This window comes from Poecilia mexicana, unplaced genomic scaffold (genome assembly GCF_051168715.1).
Source record: "Poecilia mexicana isolate PSO_F unplaced genomic scaffold, ASM5116871v1 scaffold_5, whole genome shotgun sequence".
Taxonomy (NCBI): Eukaryota; Metazoa; Chordata; class Actinopteri; order Cyprinodontiformes; family Poeciliidae; genus Poecilia; species Poecilia mexicana.
The window spans coordinates 20,667,661-20,693,684 of record NW_028263374.1 but is presented as its reverse complement, the minus strand read 5'-3'; the positions used below and the strand labels follow the sequence as shown (position 1 = coordinate 20,693,684).

At 37.3% G+C, this 26,024-nt stretch overlaps 1 protein-coding gene across 1 annotated transcript; it reads left to right on the top strand.

The window, feature by feature from the left end:
• Window positions 1-66: 66 nt before the first annotated feature.
• Window positions 67-24,989, top strand: nckap1l (NCK associated protein 1 like). The gene is made up of 31 exons (XM_014974892.2): window positions 67-242; window positions 1,470-1,580; window positions 1,669-1,761; window positions 2,534-2,590; window positions 2,852-2,994; window positions 4,110-4,200; window positions 4,330-4,467; window positions 5,704-5,752; window positions 6,167-6,323; window positions 7,281-7,337; window positions 7,424-7,520; window positions 7,653-7,762; window positions 8,067-8,199; window positions 8,347-8,428; window positions 9,621-9,679; window positions 9,781-9,926; window positions 10,004-10,136; window positions 10,406-10,525; window positions 10,873-11,012; window positions 12,601-12,732; window positions 13,564-13,782; window positions 15,168-15,298; window positions 18,277-18,374; window positions 19,639-19,732; window positions 20,097-20,179; window positions 21,335-21,415; window positions 22,286-22,379; window positions 22,478-22,594; window positions 23,205-23,314; window positions 24,294-24,383; window positions 24,474-24,989. Exons 1-31 carry the CDS (start codon window positions 153-155, stop codon window positions 24,588-24,590), a joined length of 3,372 nt encoding a protein of 1,123 aa, XP_014830378.2. The 5' UTR covers window positions 67-152; the 3' UTR covers window positions 24,591-24,989.
• Window positions 24,990-26,024: the final 1,035 nt, after the last annotated feature.

Here is a 26,024-nt window from a genome sequence, read left to right as displayed (position 1 = left end):
TATTTGGCTCCGCCTCCCCACCCCCATCAGTCCCATGTGACTTAGTGACAGGGTGAGGCTCCGAGTGCACTTGTTTCTGTGGGTTCAACTTCTTTACAGAACCAGGAGGCCAGGGTTTTTACCGGTGGGAGAGGTTTTGTTCGCCCCAAACCATGGATTACCAGCAAAAACTGGCTGAAAAACTTACCATCCTCAATGAGAGGGGCAGTGGGGTATTGATACGCATGAACTACATTAAGAAGGTAAGGGGAAGAAGAAAGTTTTAAAGGCTGTAAGGGATGAACAACAAAAACAAGAAATAAGGAACTCCTTACATTTCCTGTACTTTATGTTTTTAAATGAAATAAAGAAATTTAATCAAGCTTTTTATCAAAAGTAACACTGCAAAGTAATAAGACGAGTGATGACCTGCTGTTCTGACCTGAATCACAGTATCACTGTTATTTAGTGGTAGCTTATAAATGTTTATTTTCATTTTTAATTAGAGTGATTAACTAATGTTGCTTTAGCTACTATTGTTCATCTCTAAAACAATCAGGATGTACAAAGATTCTCATTGGCAGACGTTTTGTTTATTACACTGTCGCTGAGTAGACTCTCACGCATGTGTTTCAATAGTCATGGCAAAAACTGCAGAACTTCTTGAACCCACTTTGAGCTGACACCATGATCAGATTCCAACAAGGCAAATCAAGGTTAACTTTCTGCTGTTTCGAACTAATTTGTCCCTCTGGGCTCAAACTGTGGGCAGTACAGTTTGCAAACTGCAAGTGAGCTTCTTTCTCCAAAAAGGAAGTGCAAACAGGAAGTCAGTGGTGTCTGTCATCTGAAATTTCAGTTATTCTGAGCTGCAAGCGGTGACAACCAGACATTTGGTTGACACAAAGACAGAAAACAACAAAAAACAAAACAAAGAAGACAGAAGTCAAATAATTACAATAAATATATATTTTTTTAGCAATGTAGAAGATTGTTGTTTTTAGCCCGTAGCTGATTTAAGAGGCCTACTTGTGAAAAAACAGTGAGGCCTGCTTGTGAAGTGCCTGGAGAAACACCATGTTTGATGTTCAATCTGTATTAATGTATTTGATGTCGATGGATATTTTTATGTACATCATTGATATTGACTGATTGGTGCATGAACAGAAGGGGCAGCTGAATGTGCCACTGATAATGGTAGCAGCTAATGTGTTATTTTTCAGGTTTATTAAGTTGATGTCCCAATTGTTTGCTTCAACTCTCCTCCAATCTAATATTTTTTCATGTCAATATATTACTTAATGATCTACGTATGCTTAGTCATTTTGCTAAAGATTTCTACATGTCAGTGAGAGGGTACTGACATGTTTTAACTTTTATCTAGAAGTTGCTTAAATCTAAAACATTCCTCAGTAATATTTTAACCACTTCCTATAATTGCAACTTTAATTATTTAATCATTTGTTTCCTTTTTTTTCCCCTTTCTCTAGCTATGTACAGATCCCAAGCTGCGTCCAGGCTTCCTCACAGATAAAGTGATGGAACCTGCAGTCAAGTACATCAATAAGAAATTCCCTAATATTGACTTCAGAGGAAACATTGTAAGCAGATTTTATTACCTCATGTGATTTATGTTTCCCTTCATTGACCTTTACACATCACCAGTAATTATTATTTTCAATATTACAGCAAAACCTGACTTGCATCCAGCGACAGAAATCTGAGGTATTAGCAGCCACAGCAAGCTTCTACGACTCCTTCCTGGATGTCATAGAGTTCAGGGTGATTATACGTTTTTTCATCTTCCTCCTGCTCAATGACTTTTTTTTCCCCATAAATAAAAACTTAATAACTTTGACATCACTTTGACTCTAATGAATGTTTCTTAAACAGAAAACTGTGACATAGTAAACAAGTTATATATCATTCTTTAGTTCTCAAATGTTCAAGAAGAAAAAAAACAAAAAAACTTTTATTCTCATTTTCTCACAAGTTGCTTATTAAATCATGTAAAGATTTTTTTTTTTTTTTTTATCACAGGAAGACGCAAACAAGAATCTGAAAGAACTAAAACTAACCAGATTTAAGAATTAAACTTCTTAACTTCTTTGTTTAAGAAGTTGCAGTAACCACTTTTGGTCAGTAGATGGTGCACCTACTGAACTGGTTCAGTTACTTTACAGCAAGATGATTATAACAGAATATTGGAAAAATATTAGAGTTCGACTTATTTCCATTTGTCCGTCTGTCTCTCATGCATACAGTTGAGGTAAAAATCATTATCGTTATAAAAATAATTATCTCCTCACATTGATTTGAAACTTAAATTATTAAGTCAAATCTTCTGATGGATGTTTTGGCCTTGCGGAGAAACCATGAAAATGTGATGAGAGGTGAACAATAACAATAATGAGATTTATTCCTAATGCCAATAAACTATATCTCCCAGTTGTTTAGAATAAGAGCAATTGTTTTGAAATATTGCTTAAAACACTTACTTTATTATTGTCATTACTATTGTTAAAAAAAAAATCATTCTCTGTCTTCCTTTCAGGATCATGTTTATGAACTGCTGAACACCATTGATGCCTGCCAGTGCTTCTTTGATATTGTATGTACCTACAGAGTTGCTTTGCCAAAACCTTAAGACTTTAAACATTGCCTCTTGATGTTATAAAATATGTCAGCTGTGACATATTTTAGTTTACTTTAGTGACCACTGTAGATCGCTCTTTCATTTTACACCCTGTTTTATATCGTGTGCTTTCAACATTGCTGTGTGTAAGATCTCAAAAGCTACGTTTTAAGGTAGTGTGGAAAAAAAATTGAAGGGATGATTACATACTGCTTTTTTTTTTTTTTTCTAATTTAGTCTTCCAACTTCGATTTCACCAAAAACTATCTGGACCTGTTAAGCACCTATGCATCTGTTATCATCTTGCTCTCTCGCATTGATGACAAAAAGGTCTTGGTGGGAATGTTCAACTGTGCTCATGAGATGACCAATGGCAGCAGGTGAGAAAATTGCAGAATGGATCTTATAATCGCCTCACTTCAAACATAAAAACATGGGTTGTCTGTTTCTTCAGGGATATTTTTTATACTTGAAGGTTGAAATAATTTAGATCTTAAGCTTCACCTTAGTATTTATTGACCAAAACAAACCAGGAGTAGATTGTATTTGTAACTCTGGCCTGTGTTGGTCTTACTGAGGCATTTAACAAAAAATATCTCCATTAAAAGTCAGTTGTGCCATTTACCTCGCTTAACTATAAATATCATGTACTTAATGTTTTAACTTAACAGTGTTCTTGTATAAGCTTCATGAATAACAAGGAGAAAGCGTTTTTATGTCAATAGCCTTTTAGATCATTAATTCAAACTGGATTTAAAAAAAAAAAAAAAATCAGTAGCTGTATCTTGATCTCAAGACTTTAAATTGAGGGATGTGTTGCTACTTTGACCCTTTTTGTACCCACTTATCCCTGCTCAGGGTCACTAGTGTTTATCAGTTAAAGGATGGGACATGGAGTGTATCTTGGGACGCTTGTCAATATTGCAGGGAAACATACTGGAGATTTGCATGAGACATGATTGATGATTGATACACATATTAACACCTATGAGGCAGATCAGTAACCAGTTAATCAAAAATGCACGTTGTTTCACTGTTGGATGAAATCAGAGAACCTGGAGAGCATCTTCTGCAGGTGGCAACATGAAAACTTCTTGAAGGCAGCTATAATTAATTTAATTCATTTTCATCACTCAATATTACTGACTCAAAATCAGATTCTCAATGGCCTTATTACGATACATTTTTGACAATAAAGTGACATTTCAGCTGGCTTGGTATACTCAAGTTGTTTTTACACAACAAAGCAGAAGATTTCTTATAGAAGGCATACCAACAGATATAGAAAGCTGTTTACACTTGACATGTAAGTCATATTTCATTTGAGAAAGTCCACACACACACGCACGCACGCACACACAGTTAAACCCTCTTTTACATGTCATGTTAAACAGTCTGTCTGTAAAATGTCCATCAGACTCTCATGTGAGAATTTTTTTCTATTTCTCTCCCGGGAATTTATTGCATTTCTGCTTGCCACGCTAAAATCCTGCAGCGATCCCTCATACCCACGGCTTGGACAGATGTTTGTGGAATACGACCATCCATGGAAGAAGCTGACTGAAGAGTTTGGCCCTCACACAAGGGTAAATTCAACTCACATTTGTTGTTATTAGGCATTGCATAAAATTTTTCTTATTGCATAGTATACCTAATGTTTGCATTTTTTAAGTTTTTTTCTCAAATTAGTCTTTCCTCTTTTGTCCCACCCCTAGTCTGTGACAGCAGCGTTGCTTTCACTAAAGACGGTCTACCCTCGGAGGAACCTGCCTGCAGAGCAATGGAGGAGCGCTCAGCTCCTCAGCTTACTCAGCACTCCAGCTTCCATGCTGGACCCGGCCTGCTGCGAAACTGTGAGTCCAACTTCCTGTTCCTGTTACTTCTGCTGGTTACAACTGCAGTGACTTTACCAAAAATGGCTATATGCAAAGTTTTACTTGGTTGTCTGGAGAACTTACATATGGTTTTGTTTGCTTTGTTTGTCATTTCATTCATTTTCACAAGTATTTATAAATGTTAAATTCAAATATACCTGGTTTACCAAGAATTTTAATTTTGCAAAAAAAAACAAAACGTTGTGCTTAAGTGGCATTTTCAAATATACTTGAAAACATAATTATTTAGCAGAATTTAAAAGCAGTGAAAAATGTAAGCAATGTAAACTAGAGAACAAACTTTTCAAAGTGTTCTGCAAAAAGTAATAAAATTATGCAGGAGTAAATCAGGTCTCTTACATTAAAGCCAACATCAAATAGTTCCAATGAAACATGTGTCATGGCGAAAGATGGAGATGAGCACTAAATGCTGAGACATTGTGTTGATTTAAATTGAATTAAAAGAGAAAAAGCAAAAAAAAAAATACAGAAATTACAGGGAGTCCATGGAGCCAGAGAAGAACAAAAACACAAATCAAGGAATAAAAAGCCAACAGAGAAAACAGGACTGTCGTAGGAAATCACAGGAGGAACCATAATAGCTAATGAGCTAACGGTGAATATAGTTGGATGTTTAAAGAAAATATATAAATTTTGGAGTAGATAAAAAATAGAAAGAGTTGACAAAGACATTCAAAGGTTGAAAACTAGGAAATGGAAATTTTAGCCCAAGTCAAAGCTCAGACTTTGACGTCATTGATGTGTTGTGGGATATTAAAACATGGACCAGAAACTCCTCCAACATCTCACAGCTGAAAGAGGGGAGCGGGAAAACTTCCCACAGACCAACATCATAGCGGTAGATGGCTGCGAAAACCATTTCACTGCAGTTATTTTAGCCAAAGGGGGTAACAATAGCTGTCATGGGATAGGGTGTCCTAACTTTGTTTTGGTTAAGAAACATATGTCTTGTTTAATAAATAAGAGAAGGTTAATTGTTCGCATAAATGCAATTATGTAATTTTTTTCCCCAAAGACAGAAGGCATATGATTAGACATCAAGATCTAAACATTTCTTAATGAAGAACAGACTTTTTTTCAGTGGGGTGCCCTGAATTCTTTTGACAGATTGTATGGCAGCTTAATTTCTATTAATTTCTCTCAGATAAAGAATGTTAATGTGTGTCGGTGTCTAATGAACTGTCATCCCCACAGATGGCATGTGAATACCTGTCTATGGAAATAATGGAGCGCTGGATCATCAGTAAGTCATTCTTATTCTGAATGAAGCCTTTGTCTGAATTGCTAAAAAATAACACAACATAGACTTGATGCAGAATCAAATTACAAATTGAGATAAATAACTTCAAGAAGTTTGGGCCCGACTTACAGCTCCATTTTGTTTTAAAGTCAGCTGATACAGCAAAAACATGTTCATTTAAACAGGTTTTCCTGAGATAGTTCATTATCTATTTAGACATCATCAGGTAAAATTTTCTTTTTTAAAGCATTCAAAATCATTTCAGCTTTCTATTATTTATCTTCTATCACAATAGATGTTGACAAATTTGTATTTAGTTTTGGTTAAGATTATATAAAGAATTGAGACTATGAAGTGACTTGTAGAAAAATAATGTCAAAAAATATTTGATCACCATTCCTGATATTTCTTCTTTAGTTGGTTTCCTGTTGTGCCACAGCAGTCTGAACACAAACCAGGCCTCCCTGGAGCTTTGGAAGATGGCTCTGCGGAGCGGCCTCTTCCTTAACCTCACCAGAGAAGAAGTCCTCAACATACACAAAGTCTCTGAGGACCTCTTTGATGGCATAAAAGGGTACACAGTCTTCACTGATGATCTTGATTCTCTTAATATCAACCCATAGATAGAATGTGTTCAGAATCTTCAATTTCAATTCTGCTTCTTAATTTTTGCTTTGATCACTGGCGCCACCAAGAGAACACACGACTTCATGCAGTTTTTTTCTTTTTTTAAATATAATTAAATCTAGAGTGGGAGAACAATAAATTAACTTTACAAAGTCACAATAGTTATTCAATTGTTTACTTTAGTTTGTTTCAGACATCTCTGGAAAATAAAAGTCTAAAAGAAACAGACAATATGTTAACAACATGCATTATCCACAAAGATTTGATTTCAATCACAACAACCATTCATCACTCCAGCCCTTTACACATGGCAAACATTTTAATAAAACTTTTGCAAATACTGTCATTTTGGTGTGCCATCCCAAGAGATCCCCATCTGACTACCATTTGAAAACTTTACAGAAATTATTTTTGCTTTGATTGAATTGTTTTGGATTATTATTTTTATTTTTTTTATTTATTTATTTTTTTTAGATTTTTTTCATATTTTTGGAGGAATAGTTTTACATCAGATCAGAAATGAATGGTAACATGATATGATGAGCACTTTTTAAAAATGCTTTGGAAGCACAGAGGCCATATTTTTTTAATCATTCCTCCCACACTGACAGCTTTGGAACATCAACGGATTACATTTTGAGAATGAAGAAAATCAAAGTTGACAAGCAATTATAAAAGGTTCTCTACAAAGGAAAAGTGTGACGATGAACATGTTTTACAGATCACAGCCCAGTTAGTGTCTTATTTCTGCATTGAACATTTTGTTGTATTGAAAATAAAGAGTATTGCTAGAGCTAAATTAAGCCAGGATTTAATCTAAGACGTGTGACATCTTCTAATCATCATCTGTTTTTCTTCTATAAACCATAAACTGTTTTTGACAGCTTTCCTCTTTCTTAATCAGATACAGCAAGCGCATTGCAGACATCAAGGAATGTCGTGAGCACGTTCTGGCCAACTGGTAAAAGAACATTCCCCCGTTTGTTTTTGAAACTATTCAGTGCCATGTATTTAGGCTCAATGATTTGCTTTACTGTATGTTACCAGTGGAGCAATGCACAGAGAGCGGAGGCATTTTCTGAGAGTAGCACTGAAGGAACTGTTCAAAGTTCTGGAAGATGAACCTGGACTTCTTGGACCAAAGGTGGGAGTTGCATGAGAAGCTGGAGGACTAAAGTGTTTACTTTTCCTGATCCAGTTTCCATCCACAAAAAAAAGTTGACCTTTCCTAATATTATCATTTTGTTCTGCTCTTTGGACTAATCAAATCCCAAAGGCCCTATTTGTCATGATGGCTTTGTCATTTTCCCGTGACGAGGTCATGTGGCTCGTCAGACACTCAGAGAACATGCCAAAGATGAAGACGGTAGATGACTACAATGACAAGTAGGTGCCCAGGAAGTTAACCCTAGACTGCTGCAATTACATGCTGTTGTTGCCGTCATACAAGCGTGCAGATATCTGGCATCGATAAACTGAAGCTTTGTCTCACAAAAGGCGCCATCTCTGGAGTAAATGAGGCGTAGCTAAACTATCTGTAAACCTCTTTTAATTATTTGATTTTTATGAACCCTTGGTGAGAACAGCATATAATTATCATTATCTCAAGTGATGAAGAAGAAGCTGAATGATGCCAAAATAGGTCTGAGTCCAATATGTTTTTTTTTTCTGTTTTTTTTCTTCTTTTCAGTCAGATGGCTGAGCTGCTGTATTTTATGGAGAAGTTGAGAGGACTGATGAAAAAGTACAACCATGTAGTCCAGCGTTACCATGTTCAATATCTTGCACAGTTTGATGCCTTGCTTCTCAATGACACCATACAGGTACAGAACGTTAACACCAGGTCCAGGCATGCTTTATAAATCTCCAGGCCAAAGCTGGGGAAAAGATAAGGATACTGAATGAGTTGAATTACATCAGCAACATTAATGATGACTCTCTCTATTTTTTATTTTTTTTTGTTATTTCAGAACATGTACGTTTGTCCAGAGGAGGAGTCGGTTCTGATGAGCTCGTTTGTCTCAACCCTTTCTGCTCTTTCTATTAAACAAGGTAATACCCACAAAACATGTTATAAGATGTGAAAATAACAGAAGAACTTTCTCTATTTATACCAACATTTTTTCTTTAAATAGTGGGAAAATACTTAACTAATGTAACAGGCTGTATATCTACCATGTACCGTATTTTTCGGACTTTAAGCCTCTACTTTTTCCCCATGCTCTGAACTACGCCGCTTATAGCCGGTGCAGCTTTTCTGTAGATTTTTCTTCAACCACCAGGGGGTGCGTTAGCAGGAAGTGAATCATTGGAAGTCAAAATTGGAAATCAAAGAAGAAAGAGCAGATTTTCAAGCACATGCTAGCAGCAGGCACCACTGAGAAATGCTCTCAAACTCAAACCCCCTCATCATGGAAACCATACGAAGAAGTTCATATGATGCCGCTTTTAAGTTGAAGGCTATCGATCTGGTAGTACAGATCGATAGCCGCTGCACGTAAGCTCGGCGTGAATGAATCCATGGTTCGGCGTTGGAGACGGAGTGCTGCGTCCTTACTAGCAGATTTGTTAAGGAAAATATTTATTGTGGGAAACAGAGCGGTGGAGATACCAGGGTGCGGCTTATATATGTACGTTTCCAGGTTTTTTTTTTTTTTTTTTTTTTTTTTTTTTTTTTTTTTTACTTTTTAAACTTTGTGGGTGCGGCTTATAATGAGGTGCGCTCTATAGTCCGGAAAATACCGTATGTTAATATAATTATTTCCAAAACCCTAAAATTAAAAACAGTAGTACAGTATTTATTTAAGTGCATTCCATCGGCTTTTACAATATCCTGGACCTGGGATGAATAAATTTACTTTAAAGGGAAACATATTCTATTAATATTTCATTTAATTTGACCTGACAAGATTTTTCTCTCAAATTTAAGAAGTATGTTGAACCAGGAGTCAGAGGAATATTATCTAAATCAACAATTTTGCTGCTTGTAATGATACCTATTAAAACCATTCTCCCCCTTTGAAGTTGCACTCTTTTTTCGCTGTTACAAATCAAGCAGGATCAATAATAATAATTATAAATAAAAAAAAACCTTTAATGAAACAGGGAAAACTGATTTCTACTAAAACAATAACAGTTAATTTTAAATAATTGACATAAGATAAGTGATTGCATAAACATTCACAAGCTACTTTAGAAAAGTGTGTTGTATGATGCATATATTTGAATGTATTTTTCTGCGCAGTGGACAACAAAGAGGAGTTTGATTTCAGAGGACTGCGAATGGACTGGCTAAGACTACAGGTTTCCTTTTTATGTGCTTTTTCACATGTATTTAAAAAAAAATAAAACTGAGAGTAAAGGTTACATTTTTCTAATAAGCATGGCTTGTAATTTGACTTCAGGCTTATACGAGTGTAAATAAAGCACCTCTTCCACTGAAAGACTATCCTGACTTGGCTAAAGTGATGAACATGATCCAGTTTCACACCAGGATGGTGGACAGTGTGGAAGAAATGCTCTATGAAACCTCGGAGCTCTCCATATTGTGGTCAGTCTCTGCTCTATGTTCTTCTGCTTTGAGTTTTCTTCCATATTCAAAGGGGATGTCTATTATTTTTTCCCCAGCTTCTATCCTCGTGTCTTTGAGAAGATGTTCACTCAGAGCAGTGATGAGATGACCATGAAGCGGTACCTCATGTCCTTCCCTTCTGTCTGCTCTCACTTCAGTCAGTGTGGACACCCACTCTGCCCAGAAGAGGTCAGTATTCTGTCATCTGTTTGAAACTACATGCTTGACAACAGCTGGGACAATAAATTACACTTCATATGAAGGTTTATAAAGCACCCCGACTCTGGTAAAAATTATTAAAACTAATATTTGTTGTGAATTTTGTATTTTCAGTCAACTTTTTTTTACTTTTTTTTTCAGACAACATATCTGTGATGGATCATTAAATAGTGAGAAAAGTATTTATAGCCTTCTGTTTTTCCGAAACCAAACTTGTTTGTCTGTGTTTTTTCGTGCAGACAGAGATACTGGAGAAGCGAAGTCTGCGCCTGTGTGTGACCTTCTTGGAGCAGATAGCAAAGCAGACGGGCGGTGTTGTGTTGGAGATATGTGCTGAGCAGCGCAATCTCAATGACCAGGTGGAGTCCGAGTCTTTTTCAGCTTTCAGAAAACGAATTATTCAGAAGAGCGTGTTTCTGCCAAAGTCTACATCCACACATAATCGAACTAACCATAACTTGGCATGTGTGTGTTTAGCTGGAGGCAGAGAGCAAACCTGGGAATTTCCAAGTGGATAAGGGAATTTTGCTGTGTTCATTTTCTAATTCCCTGCGATGTTAAGATAGCACATATTCCCTTTTTTTCCAGCAGTGTGAAAAAAACAAGCTAAATGTTCTTTAGTATCAGGTTTAATTCCTCTACCTTATCTTTCCTTTTCTTTCCCCCTCCCTTTTCTCCTTCTTTTCCCATTTACATCATGAATAAGTTGCTGCCTAAGCACTGTGCTGAGTCCATCAGTGCTGCTCGCTACAGAAAGCAGAAGAAACCTTTGCCAAAGAAAGGAGAGGTTCAAAAAGAGAAACCAGGTGCTGAGAGCCTGAGAAAAGACCGGAGTGTGACCACCAAGTGAGCTTTTACTACGTTTTCCTTCTAATAATAATTTTCCTGCCATTTTTCCACTGTGTGGCTCCTTTAAAAACATTATAACCTAGCAGAAATTTGAGGTGGTGGAGGTCTGATTTCCAGGAATGTACAGCATAATCAACCCAGTCAAAGAGATAAACTACTTCTGCAATACAAAGTTAGCTTGACGCAGTTTCACTTTCTAGAAAAGTTTTACCTTTATAAAAATAGAACTATAAACAAATTAGACACTGCTTACTTTTAAGGTTTAAATATATAAGTTAGTTAAGCTGAAGCCTTAAAGATGGCTCCAACTTTCTAATAACAAATAGAAGAGACAAAACGATCTCCTGGTTTTATAAAACAGATTTTGAGATGAGATTCCCTTTATAGAAGACAAACACATAAATCCAGTGATCTCACTAATGTACTAATCAAAGTACATTTTGATATTTACTCTTATTATTTAAAAAAGTAGTACTATGTTTCTCAGTTATTTAAATATTTGTTGCTAATGAAGAAGAGACAATACAGACAATTCAGTCTCTATTGATATTTGTTAAAATGTGAACTTTTTCTCCCAAATCCTTCTTTATAAACCTCTGAATCAGAATAGAATAGAGTAGAAAATTATTAAATGTTACATGTGGAAAATCTTTTTCTTCTTGAAGACGCATGTTGTCTGTGGCCAAACAATGCTAAAAAAAAGTTCAAAATATTATCATCACGATCATTTTAGATTTCAGAAAGAGATGATTGAATTTGGCTTAAAACCCTTAAAGGCACTGATTTTATTTTATTTATTTATTTATTGTTTTTACTTATCTGCCAAACCAAAAGCTACAAATCTGATAGTAACTTTAGCCAACTTCAGTGTTTAGTCACATTATTTCACAGTGAAAAATCAACCCCAGGACTCACCTACACCATACTGATTAGACATGCCGATGTCTCTGAAAAGTTGTTTAGGGGGAAACTAATTTATAACTTTTACTTTAAAAAAGTGCTCAAGTCGCAAACTGCTAATTTGCCAGAAAAACGCTTTTCGTGACACTTATGAGCATGAGATGTAAAACGGCTCAGTCATGAAGAATTAAACATTGCAATAAACTCCACCACCTTGTTCTGTTGAATATGTTAGATTTAAGATGTGTTTTGACATTTTCAAAAGATTTGTTACTTCTTATGGTGTCATTTTGTTTCTGCTATACCTAAAAGACATAACATGCTTTTAACTTTACAACCCTTCACGTTGATTTAGAAGAGGTTACCAGTTTATTAAAGTTAGAAAGAAAACCCCTCTGCCCGTTATATATAAATGTACTGTACTAATTTATTGGCAGTGTGTTTTATTTTACTGTTTTTATAGTTTGATCCCCTTTCTGTTTATATTTAACCACAACCTAAGAGAGAAATTTAAACCTGTTTTTTTTTTCTCTCCCCTCTGCTCAGTTGGAAAACATGCTCTCAGTTCTCTGTTTATTACCTTATTTGTGTGTGACAGAACATCAAAGCTGAAGTCATTGTTAAAATACTTCTCCTAACCTCCTTGAGAATTGAAATGTCCCCCCTGTGTCTCTCTGTCTCCTAGCATGGACAAGTTGCACATGATGCTGACAGAGCTGTGCTCCTCCTACAGTCTCAGCGCAGACATTATGGTCTTTGAACATGTTGTCGTTCCAACAGAGTTCCTCCTTTCCCATCTGGAGATGCGTCTGACAGAGTAAGACTAAAACCTAGGAGAGTAAAGTGACCTAATGAATCTTAAAAATGGTTATAATGTTCCAGAAGTAACATTCTGCTGAGAAGTGATATGTTGTCCACTGAGCTCCCTTATTTAAGTCTTCCACACAACGAAATGATCTTCAGTATAAATAACTGTTGTAAGTATATACACAAAAAATGAAATATCTTGTGGTTCATAGCAGGATGTGACATGATGCCCTTAAACTATTAATCATGTTTCACATCACTCTTTTAAAACTATCATTTTTTTTTATTTGTACTGTTTCTTTTCTTTCATTCATTTCCAAATAATCTGTCATTATGGGAAAATGCTTTTTTCCTCAGCACAGTGATGAAGTCTGATTTACTTTATAATTCCTTCATGTTAAGCTGTGTTGAACACACCTAAAAATCTAAGCAGAGATCCCTGATGTCATTTCTTGGCTCTTCCTGTTTAGGTTCTAGCCGTTTGTTTAAGCTTTTGGTCCCAGGGTGACTTAATGATTCTCTGAATATGTTCTGTTTTGTCTCTATGTCATAGTCGATGACTATCTTCTTTGTCACATCAAAGTTGATTCCCTTGAGTAGCAGCATTCTTCCAGTGAATGGTCTCTGTGGCTCAAGCTATAAATAAAATAAGCGAGAGAAAGTGAGAGAAAGCCAGGCCTTAACGAAGAAGTAAACTAATTTTCCTCAAGTAAAGCCCTGAAGCCCCAGACTCATTGACTTTCTCTGCCAAGCCACCATGGCTCGTTTAACCACTTTTAAGATCCCATCTGAGAACTGTCGGCATGCTGACAAGTGACAATGTTTAAACATGTTTCTCCAGAATCATCATCAAGATGACCAATTACAACCAGACCACCCAGGAGATAACACGTCCCTCTGACCTGCTGGCAGGGATAAAATCCTACACAGCCAGCATGCACGGCCTCGCAGGCTACATCAACGTGGACGTCACCCGGCTGGTGAAGAGTGTGCTGCTGCAGCAGACACAGCCGCTGGACTCCCACGGAGGACCCACGGTTACACACTACTACACAACGTGGTGGGTGTGCAGCTTCTTGCAAAACTGTTCATAACCCTTGGTAGTGTTATTTTACATCCATTAATAATATTTCAATTGGGTTTTATTTGACTGTTCAACACAAAGTAGCGCATAAATTAAAGGGAAAGGACACATACTTTACAACGTTTTTTCGTAAAAAGACAACTGAAAGGTGTGGCATGCACATTAATTGAGCCCCCTTTACTCACATACGTCTAAACAAAATCCATTGCATCAAATAGCTTTAAGAAGACACCTGATTAGTAAAGTACAAGGTCTGATTGGATTTATTTCATCACAATATAAATCCTGGCCTGCCTATTGCCTTCCTATGCAATTCTGCTCTCCTCTCATTTCTTTCCGGTGCTCCGTCTGGGTTTTCTCCCAGTGAATTTCAACTGGGCCAATCATCGAACAAGAGAAGTTATGAAAGATGACGTGGATTTTACAGTTGTAGTCTGCCTTTAGTTTTAGCAATGGCAGCGGAGGAAGTGAACAAAGCCTTTCAGTCCATGTTGGCCACGCTACTATATACTGTATTAACATTAATATCTACCTCATTCTGCTCTGGATTCCTCTCCTTGAAGGGGTTGTTTACAGTGCAGGCAATTTCCGGTGAGCTTCACAATGTCCAACTGGCATATTATATACATAACCGCTGCACAGTGTGAAGATGGGAAAAGACCCTAAACATTCAACCAGAACTTTAACGGAATGGTTTAAAGTTTAGATCAAAGCATATAGTCAAGTATTAGATTGACCCAATCAAAGGTCACATCTGTTTACAACTGAGCATTGGTGCCAAGACTGACAAAGTTTGATCTTTTCTGCAAAGAAAAAAAAGACTATTTCAGTCTCACTGTGTGAATCCTTAAAGAAATACCCAAAAGACTTGCAGCTGTAACTGCAACAAAAAGTGGTTCTAAGGAAAAGATTTATTACAGAAATAAATGTTTTCCTTCTTTTCACACCAACTCTACAAAGTATTGACTCAGGGCAGTTGAATATAAGTTAAAACCACGTTTCTGAGATTTTGATTGTAAACCAATCCTGTAACTTTTTTTTTTTAGTTTTGTGCTACTTTGTGTTTGTCTATCACATATAAACCCATTAAAACAAATGCATGTTTGAGGCTGTAGCATCACAGAGTAAAACATTTTTCAAGGGAAATGAAAACTTTGCAAGGCTCTGTAAGTGTACTTCATAATAAATATGAAGTGGATTCAAATAAATATGAAGTGTACCCTTAACCCTTCTCTACCTTGCAATCTTATCTTCTGAGTCATCCCGGGAAGTGATCTTTTAATTAACGTCTTCAGTTCAACCCGTCTTGTAAAGATCAAAGGCATTTCCTGCTTTCTTATGTTTTGTTTTCTGCACCTCAGGTATCTGGAGGCTCTTTTACGTCAAGCGAGCAGTTCCTTGATCGTCCACTGTCCTACGATGCAGTGCTTCGTCAGCCAGAACGCCGACAACGAACTAAGCTTCAGAGCAGAGGAGTTCTCAGACGTATCAGGTCAGCCCCCAGAGCTTTAATGACGTGCAAATATGAAATATTAATCTACTGCCAGTAAAGACCAAAATAGAATATTTTCTGGCAACACATTTCGATTGTATTTCTTGTCAATTTTTATTGCTGAAGGAAACTTTCTACCACATATTTCCAGTTAAGCTTTTACAAGAAACCTGACATTCAATCCAATAGTAGATCAGACAAAAACCTAAAGATAAAAGACAAAAATGTTCTGCAAGGTTAGCGAACATCATCACAACGATTCTAGCCTGCAGAACTACTGCCCTGGGGGATCCCTTTCGTCTGATCTCCAGCCCAATAATCCTCACACGAGCAAACTAGAACCCTTTTCCCAGACTAACATCAAAACTGTATCTTTTCAATGTGTAAACATTATCAGCTGAAAAATATTAACCTATTCAAGTCTATTTTTATTTATTTAACTCATAATTTAAAAGGCAACATTTTCACTTATATCCTTAAAGGGGATATATTACACAAAATACACTTTTTGCTCTCTTTTTTTACTTCCATTTGGGTCTCTACTGCTTCTAGAAACAGTCCAAATGTTTTTTGGTGTCTGGAAAACAAGTCATTTCAAAAACCTCCCAATTATAACTCCACAATTGTGTGTAGCAAGCAGCAACAGACTTGGATAGCTGGTTTTATCACTGTCTGGCTGTACAACAACTTCTGAAAATGGCAAGTATATTGTTGTTGATTTACCATTCAGAAACCAAATCGTCTGCTTCTGGGTCTGACTCAGAGTCAAGGATGTTCTGTTGTACAATTGTGCATCTGTTTGCAGCCATTTTCATGGGCAAGTTCAAAGTTGAGTCGGGGGGGTGAGGCCAACAGCTTATTTACATAGAAGAGGCCCTAAAACAGCTCATTCTCAAAGGAGCTCAAAATAGGCAGAACCTCGTGGCTGAAATTGTATTATATGAGAATGATTTTATGCAAAAAATGTAATAGAAAAGGTAAAAAAAGATGACCAGAACATTGTGTTATTATTAGAGGGTGCATGGCCTTCTTACACTATATTTTATTTATTTATTTATTTTTTTCAATTAAACCATTGGAAAACAACGAAATACGCACAATAATATATTTTTTGTCTTTTTAATAGTTATTTAATTAAATAACATTTAAATAAAGAAACATTCTGTTATCATAATCCTACAGGTTCCAGAAATGACTCACAGTTTGCAAAAGACAAACCTTCAGATGTCTGTCAATAGTGTGCATGTAAAACGAGCTCTGTTGCTCAAGAGGATGTGGAGTTTGCATTTGTGTTGGTGTGCATTGGTTTCTTTCTTACCGCTCGTCAGCTTATCCTGACATTGTCTGGTTTACATAAACGTCATTGCCATCCTCCTCTGGCCCTTCCACATAACTACAATAGCATCACTTGTGTCTCTCCTCCACACAGCTTCTCATTCCACCTCCACATTACCTCAAAGCAGTGGTTGAGCTTCCCATGAAGGCTGTATTCACTCTACTACACACACATTTTAATGTTTACACTGGCAAGCTTGAACGTTGCGCATGCATCACAAGGACGCCTCTGTACTTCGGTTATCGCCTCCACACATTGTCATTCCTGCTGTCTATATTTACTCTTCTCCCTGTCCAGTCCATTACCCACTGTATCATGTTGGTGTAGATTCTCAGTTATTTAGGACGTAGCAATCCTGAGACACATATGAAGGCAACTGCTCTTCTCTTGATACCTTGAAGACGTTTTACCTCTCGTCCTTCTTCTTCGGTTCAGTTATGAAACTTAGATTTCAGAACAGTCACACTGATTAAGCAATAGAGGTCACTAACGTCACTAATGAGGCCACATGAGACTGTGGCCCTGCCCTCTATTCATTTCCTTTAAAGTGTTGTTAACTCAGATGATTCTAACGAGTTCCCAACACTGCCAGCATGTGCACTGCTTTGAGACACTTGAGACACGTGGTTGTTTTGGTCACGTATCTCAAGGTGTGAGTTTTTGTGAAACAGCCTGGGGAGACGAGTCAAAGCTGCACTGTAGATGTCAAAAATTTGGAACCTTGGGTCATTGTGTTTGTTCAAGATTCTTCCACTCCTCTCTCAAACCAATCTGTCTTCCCTGTCCAAATGTGCACATTTTTATGTTCAAGTTATTGCCCTCTGTCCTTGAGATGTAGATAAATTGCTGAACCTTGACCTGATGAGTACAAGTGTTGCACTATCATCTTGTATAGCTATGTTTTGTTTCTCCAATACAGAGGGCTCAACATTATTCTCCAAACTGGACTGCGTATACCACACCACTGACCTTGCGTTTGGGTGTTTTGTCCCTAAGGATGAAGTAGTCTTTATTTGAAAGTGTTACCAAGATTTAAAATGTACCAAAATATTGTGTTTAGAAAAAATTCTTCTTAGTTTCTCAGACATTCCCGCCACATATTGTATGCTAATGTTCTTCTGCCTGCTCTTCTTCCTTCTTACACTGGCCTGTTTTCTTGAACTTCTGAATGCTTGAACATATGCATTTGCTTTCTTGATTGTGTACTTTCTTTGTCATTTCTGTTCCTCTTTGTGGGGACCTGACATCCATATATCTAAACCCATGACTAAGTGATGTTCCATCATATGTGCTCTGCTTTTCTCTTCCTCTATGTAGAAATTAGTCACAATAGGTGAGACTACGGACTCGGTAGCACATCGAATCTAAACCACACATGTACCAATCTATGTTCATTCACATGTTTGGCTTGGTGAGAAGCATAAGAGCTACAGTTTTCTCAGTTCATTGATTAAGCTGCACTCCCTGATCAAATTTACTGTGTGCAAGGTGAGACTGGGAGTCAAGCTCCTTATTGAATTCATGTGAAAACAGCACATTAGGAAACAGTGTCACTTTACTGGAGCTGAAGTGTGGTAAGTCATCCTTTGTTCCACCATCTCTGAACAGCGTAATTGTTAACTTAATCAAATGTTTTCTGCAGAGTTACAGGCCCTGGCAGAACTTATTGGTCCATACGGCATGAAGTTTCTTGGGGAGAACCTGATGTGGCACATTACTTCTCAAGTCAGCGAGCTGAAGGTACAGTGTGACGTGAAATAAAGATAGTTAAGCTGAAAATATTTAGCTACAACAGAGTATTAGGGCCATTGTCGATGAATAGAAAAAATAATATTGGCCAAAGAGAAAGAATGTTTCCACCAAAAAACTAAAATATTTTGAGATTTAGTTCAAATATATGCAGCAAAAAGAAAACAAAAACAAAAAAAAAACAAATGTTGATGAAAGGCATATATTTAAAATATTAAAGTGAAGATATTCACTGACATTGTAAAGAAGCAATCAAAACAACATTTATTGAGATTATAAACATTGTCATAAAAAGTGACAGAAGTCCTCTGAGATACAGGTGGTACATTTATGGGACACGCATCCCAGAGTGTAAGTGGCAAAGCTGAACTCTTTTCCATTATCAGAACGGTATCTCCTGGGTGCAGACTCGTCTTTCTCAGGTGTGTATTTCTGCTAGAGGTGTTTGTGGAGAATCTGCATCCAACATGTGACATTCGATTATTTTTTAAGCCTTCAAATCACAACTAAGACTTAATAACTTTCAACATCTTTTTAAAAAGATAGGTCAATTCTGATATGGTGCGCTGTCGCTCCATACATTATCCAGTTATTTTGAAAAGACCTTCATAAAATAAAGGATCGACTCTGCTCATTTAGTACCGAGTGCTATGGTTACTTACAGTATCTGAGCTCCAATAATTTCGGCTTTTTTTCCTTTTCTTCTATGTGCCCACACTTAAATCAGTTGATCAAACTTACTTTGATCAGTTGCTCTGAAACGGAAAACTCTCATCATGCTCCATTTCAGAGGTAATCAGCTTAACGTTTAGTGCTACGCTCAGATTTTGTTAAACCTGTTTTTTTCTAAGTCCACTAAAATGTTACTTATATGGACAAATATGTGGTTGAGGATATGAGCTCAGAGAAAGTAAGTAGTTCCCTCCTGACAGTCTGAGGGGGAGTTCATTGAACTTCACTCAGTGGAAAACTTTACTGATAATGATTTTTATCTCAATTCAATAAGCCAAACCTTCATGAACCTACAAGGTTTTTGCTAAATAATTGATTCTTACATATAAGAGACCAGTTAATGCCACTGTTCTGTGCAGAAAGCAGAAAGATGCACCATCTTGGTGGATACTTTAACAGTATCCACCAAGAGGGATACTGTTAAAGAGATCAGTCAAAGCTATGACTTTTACAACTTTTCGTAACTCAAGCCCGAAGGTGGGGGTTTTTATCTCTTATTTCTCTTTTTATTCTTCTCTGTCAGAAAATGGTGATTGAGAACATGGACATCCTGGTACAGATGAAAAACAACTTTGACAAGCCCGAGGAAATGATCACTCTAAAAAAGAGGCTGACAGGTGAGAAGTGGCGATGAGGGGGTAAGAGACAGACATGTGAAAACTGAGCTGAGAGACACCAAGAGGTCAGCTGAAAAGCAAGAGAAAAGAAGAAAACGATGAGAAGGATGTTCACAAGAACTTAAAAATAACGTATTTGAATGTGTGGTAAACACTTTTGCAAATTTTGTTTATGCTCTTACTCATATGTCACAGTTTTTGGGGTTAAATGATAAGCAAATGATCACATCAGATTTGCATATTAATCGAAGCTGACCCAAGTTGTTTCAGATTCAGCCATACCGCTGCACCTGAAAGCGAGTGTGGCTAAATGTGGCTGCAAGCACTTTTCAGACGTACTGATGAGTTTTCTGTGCTCTTCCAGGAGGAGAAAATGCCCTGAAAAGGATGACCATCATCGGAGTAATCCTCTCATTCAGATCCATGGCAATGAACTGCCTGAAAGATGTAAAGTTTTTCGATCATAAAACTGATGTTAGAATTGTGCCTAGAATACTACTAAAATGATTTAATATACATTTTCACACTTAGATACAAATCAGCTATAAGACACAAACCCTGAACATCAATTATGCAAACATTACATCACAAAGTGGACTTTTGTAAATGTCAAAAATGAAAGATTTTAAACATTTTTCAACTGACATTATCGCATTATGAAGATTTTATCTTTGTTGTTTTTTCAGAATAACGATATAGCTTAAGTAACCATAAAGGCATTGTGGGTTGGTTACCATAGCCACTTTGTCCTTATCTTTTCAGTACATTTGGTCTCTTTTGGAACATCAACTTAAAATAAATTTTATCTATGAGAACAGGAAAGCATAGTTTTAAATGAACAACTAGTGTTTGGTGCTGCAAGAAAATGTTTGGCAATTCACATTGTTCTTCTGTTCTTGCTGTCTAAGCCTAAGTGGTTGTATGTGAATAAGGAATTGGCCTGTTACTTTAGCTGCTTTTACAGTCAAGCATTTGCAAGTCTTTTGCATTTTTGTTCAGTAATTTGTCCTACTTTTATTTGCAAAATTGTTTTAATACAGTCACAATGGATGATTTTTGAGGATGAACAGTTTGTTTCAGGACCTCCCACACTTAAATCTTAATTAGATTTAAGTTGAGATTTTAACAAGGCCACTCCAAAACTTCATTGTTTTTTGTTGGGTTTTTTGTTTTGAGCTGCTTAGAGCTGGACTGCTGCATGAGCCTTAGATCATAAGGCTCATTCGTCTTTAGGATCGTTTGGCGCCCCCCTCATTCCTCACCTCCACCATTGATAAAGGTGTGAAATGTGAGATGGGCCTTTTTTTTTTTTTATCAAAAGTGGATTTTACCTTGGAACTTTTCCATGGAGGCCAATGTTGCCCGACCTCTCTCATATTGTAGAATTTTGAACAAGTAAAAGTAAAAGTTCTTATAAGACCTTCTGGAGGGTTGTCAGTGTACTCTTGTAGTAATTTTGGTGAAACAGTTGCTCATGTGTAGATTCATATCATGTGTAGATTCATATCTGCATAGATATTGCATACACTACATTTATGCAGTTGTCTTCTATGATTGCACAATTATGTCCCCTATATACGTCGTAACCATATTGTGATCTAGGTCCTGCGGAAGCATTGTCCGTACCTGATGGCACCCATTGAATGTCTAAGGGACTTCATCTCCCTTGAAACAGACATCAAGGTAATAACTCCTGTATTCAAGTTGGCTGGATTTTTAAAAAGGTATTCATAAGTAAAGAGATGTAACAAGGAGTACAAATTCTTAAATGTTTAATCTAAACTAATTAAACATATTTTTAAAAGCTTGTTTTTAAGCTACTTCCTTAGAGCCACAATGGGAGTCAGATGTCTTTTTGCAGAACGTAGTGTGGATATGATGCAAAGTGCATCTAAATAATGGATGATACTTAACAGCGAATTTGAGTTTGGAAGCCTGAGAGGAACGAGATGTATCGGTTCTTCAGTACCCACCAAACTGAATTCCTGATCTCCCTCTGGGGCAATCTTCATGACTGTGACTCATGAACTCTCCTGCCCCCTACTTACGTCTGCCTTCTGAGTGAGGCATGACAGCCGTGCCACAGCCTGGGCCAGGATAACCCCAAAGACGTCAGCAGCTCTCTCATGCCTCCGTGAGAGAGAGACTGATTGTGGCTAACACGCTGCACTCTGAACCACATCAGTGGAAACATTCTGCCTAGACAGGCTGACTTTGCATGCAACCAGAAATAGGCCAAGATCAAAAGTTTTGTCAAGACAAAGACACCTACCATTGATTTATTGTCAGTGCGTAGACCAAAGTATGTGAAAAGGTGTGCTCACTTTTCTGTCGCAAGAAAGAAAACGTGTAAATTCCAGTCCCTCTGACTGTTTTCAGAGGGATGGGATGGCCCAGCGACACTCAAACCATTAATACTTTATATTTGACCCTTGGTGAACTTGACAAGGGAAACTGATGACTATGAGTGGTTAAATGAACTTCCTGTGATTTTTTTTATGTTTTAGTATTTACATGTGAAGGTTTGAAACTTGCATGTCTGTGCTCCTGCAGGTGACGCTGAGTGTTTTTGAGCTGGCTTCTGCCGCAGGACTGAAATGTGATATTGACCCTGCCCTTGTTGCAGCTATTAGCAATATGCAAACAGGTAAAATGTTTGTTCTCCTTTTTTTACACAGCATGCCTTGCTACAAATGATTAACTTAACCAAGGACTTAAAACTTTTATTGTGTCAAAAACTTGCAGATAACACATCAGTAGAAGAAGAGTTCAAGTTGTCTCGTTTGTTACTGGTCTACGTCGCTGTGTCGCTGCCTACCCTCGCTCTGGACCCCAACTCCTTGTATAGTCAAGAACACGGAGGTGCATAACCACTTGCTCATTTCAGCCGCTGTAGACTTTGCTTGACAGTAATTTCTCACCAGACAGACAAGTAAACACTAATCAGTTGTTCCTTGAGCAATTATTCACCAGCTGCTGATAGTGTATATAAAGGGTACTCCACCCTGAAAGACTATCATCATACTTTCCAGTTCGACACGGTCCGGAGCAAAGCCCGTACGCTAATAAGAAACACATTTTGTTGAGAGGCTTTCGTTTACAGATAACTCTGGCTGACGTGCATTGATGCAGTTACTCCTGGCATGCAGCCCTGATGACCCTAACTGCTTGGCTTTGAGCCTAGACTGAAACATTAAGAGCAGCAAATTACCAAGATTTCTATCATACAGTGGCTTTAGTCTCTGATTATTTTCTTTGTCCTCGTTTTCCATTGACATAACTGAAATAAATTAACCCTGTGAGTCTGTGGAAATATGCTCAGCAAGCTTCCTCTTAAGTTACAGGTCATTAAGAAGATTTCTCCAATCACTCCAGCCACAAAAATATCATCTACCCATGGCTTAAGTAGAGGACATTCTTTTCCAGTCATTTCTGGTGACAATATTTTCCTTTTTTTTTTTTTTTTTCTTAGGTCACAACAACAACATCCACTGTTTAGCTGCAGCAATCAATCAACTGACTGCTGCCATGTTCACGGTCCAGAACAAGAACATTGAGCAGCAACTCAAAGAGTTTCTCCTGGTAAGCAAAAAACATTCCTTGGAGCAAAACATTTTTTTGATACCCACGGGTACTTACAAGGAAATGTTAGGGTGCTTCTGTGGTATTTACAGGCTGCATATTGGACTACTTAGGATGCATTCACACCAGCCCTGCTTTGATCAATCTCTAGTTTTGTTTCCCTGGAAAGTCTGTTTTGTTTGGGGAGGTGTGAATGCACAATCGAACTCTGATGTGGACCAAAACATCTAACTCTGGTCCGCCTTAAACCTTGGGTTTAACCCTTAGTTTAAGTAAACTCTGGTGTAGTTTGAATGCATATCTGAATGCCAAGTGAAACGGAGTTCTCTCCCAAAGCAGGAAGCGGACTTTAGTGCAGGACATTTTGGGTAAAAATAAAAAGAAGGTGCGCTCATGACTTTTTCAGAGGTCTTTGTGTTGTTTCCTTCAGTAGCTTTTGGTACAGTGCCACCACAACTGAGGGGGTAAACAAGTTGCTCACAGGGTTTGGTTTGTTTGACACAGTGGAGTGTGTCAAACACGGTACTTATAGGTTATTTTTAGACTACATTACTGGTTTACTTTGTACATTTGAGTTACCCACTGACTACTTACAGTGCTTCTTTTTAGTTAATCAGAAATACTGTTTGCAGCTTAGTCCTCTAAACTATATCCAAATGAAAATTATTAAAAAGGAAAGTCACCAAATAAATCAAGTGTCTTCATTAATGGGGCAACAACCATTAAAGACTTGAGAGCACTCAGATTCAGAGATCGCTTTTATTGTGTCTCACTGCTTATACACTAAATTTGAATAAAGCTTCAACTTCTTCAATGAGACAAAAATAAATGGATGTTTTTATAAACTACCCTAAAATATTTGAGGTAAAAAACAAAAGCTTTCTTGACAACCTTTTGACTCATTGCACGTCATGATCAGTGCCAGGAAGTTGTTCCAGTTTTTTTGATGATTCTCTTTTTTACCCGTGTCTTCTTACAGCTAGCCTCCTCCACTCTGCTTCAGCTGGGACAAAACGTGGAACGAGTGGAAGTCAAACACAGAGAGTCCATCTATTTGCTCCTGCACATGGTGAATTGGCTTAAAATAATCTGTATGTGTGCTCTAGAAATCATGACATTGCTTGAATGAAAACAATCTCTTAATTTCTGATTGATCCAGATTGTGGAAGACTCTCCGTTTCTGAGCCAAGACATGCTGGAAAGCTGCTTCCCGTACGTTCTTCTCCGAAATGCCTACAGGGAGGTGCACAAGGCTGTCTTCATGCCTACGGCCTGAAGACATTTTGTCCAGATTCTTTGCTTACCCAAAATAGTATTTTCATACATGTGTATTTTGCTTGCATGTCTTTTCTGCTTTGGATTCACCCATGTCTCTATGTTGACTAATCATAACTTTGACTTTTGATATGTTGATTGCTGAGAAAAAGCATTTTATTTGCTTACAGTAAAACAAAAATCAGTTTTTAATTTTAGTTTAAGACAGACATATGCAATGTAACTTTCATTTGGATTGAATAGGTATACAGCTTTCCTGTCTTTTATATCATCTTAAATTATTTAAAGCAATAAGAAAAGGTATGTTCTGCACAAAAAACATCATTTTAATATTTGATCTCCAAAAACATTCACTGTTTTTTTTTCTCATGAATAAAGTGAAACAGTCACAACAACATAAGACTTTTTTTGTCGTCTTCATGCTTCATATATAAATTGTATAATGCATTCCAGTTTTGTAGAAGTAATAATGCTTGTGAATAATTTTAGGCATTCCTTTTTGTAATTATCTTCTGCAAACCAGCCGTGTCTCCCCATTCTTTTCCTTCTCTGCTTCCTCCTCCCTTCCATTCAGCTAGAGCTGCAGCTGCTGTGTGTCAGCTCAGTTTCCACACAAGAGATGCACACATTTATCTAGCTCAAGCATTTATGTGTAGGTCCACGTGTGTGTGTGTGTGTGTGTTTGAGTGTCTTGGCGAGTGTATTTAGGTTTTCAGTATCTTAGGCTGAGCCTCCTCTTGAGGACTGAAGAGGTTTGATTCCCACTAGAGGGAACATTTGCATGAATACACAGAGGAGAAAGCATGAAAACAACACGTCAAAGTATAACATTGCAGAATCAGAAGCAGAATTGCTATAGCAGTGGACTAATGTTTGTTTAACATTGTTTTTGCAATGCAGCACACATTAGCATAACTCAGCTTTCCTATTTTTATGTTAAGAGAGTCAGCATAAATCAGAAAGTTTCGTCGCTGTTTAAATCCAAGCTTTGGGAGAAACTACATGTTATTTCTGTCAAGTTTTAAAGGAATAGTTTGCTTCTATTTCCAGACTATAGTGTGGATGTGCCACTGTTTTTTTTTGTTTTGTTTTTTTTTGGCTCTAGTGGCCTTTATTTGATAGTTAATTGACAGGAAAGTGGGTTATGAGAGAACAGGTAAGACATGCAGAAAAGGTTGCCAAGGCCAGGAATCAAACCTGCCAGGAATCAAACAGCTGTGTTGAGGACTAAGGCCTCCATATGTGGGTTGTGCTTAACCCCTGCGCCACCACAGCACACCCCCTGAATGTGCCACTGTTAGTTGTGTCAACAAAGCGGTAACTTGTACAGAACACTACAGAATGCTGGCTCATTTCTTGGAAACAGTGTTTAATTGAAAATCACAATATTTGCTTGGCTTTTTTAAAATAATATTTAGTCGTTGGATTTATTTTA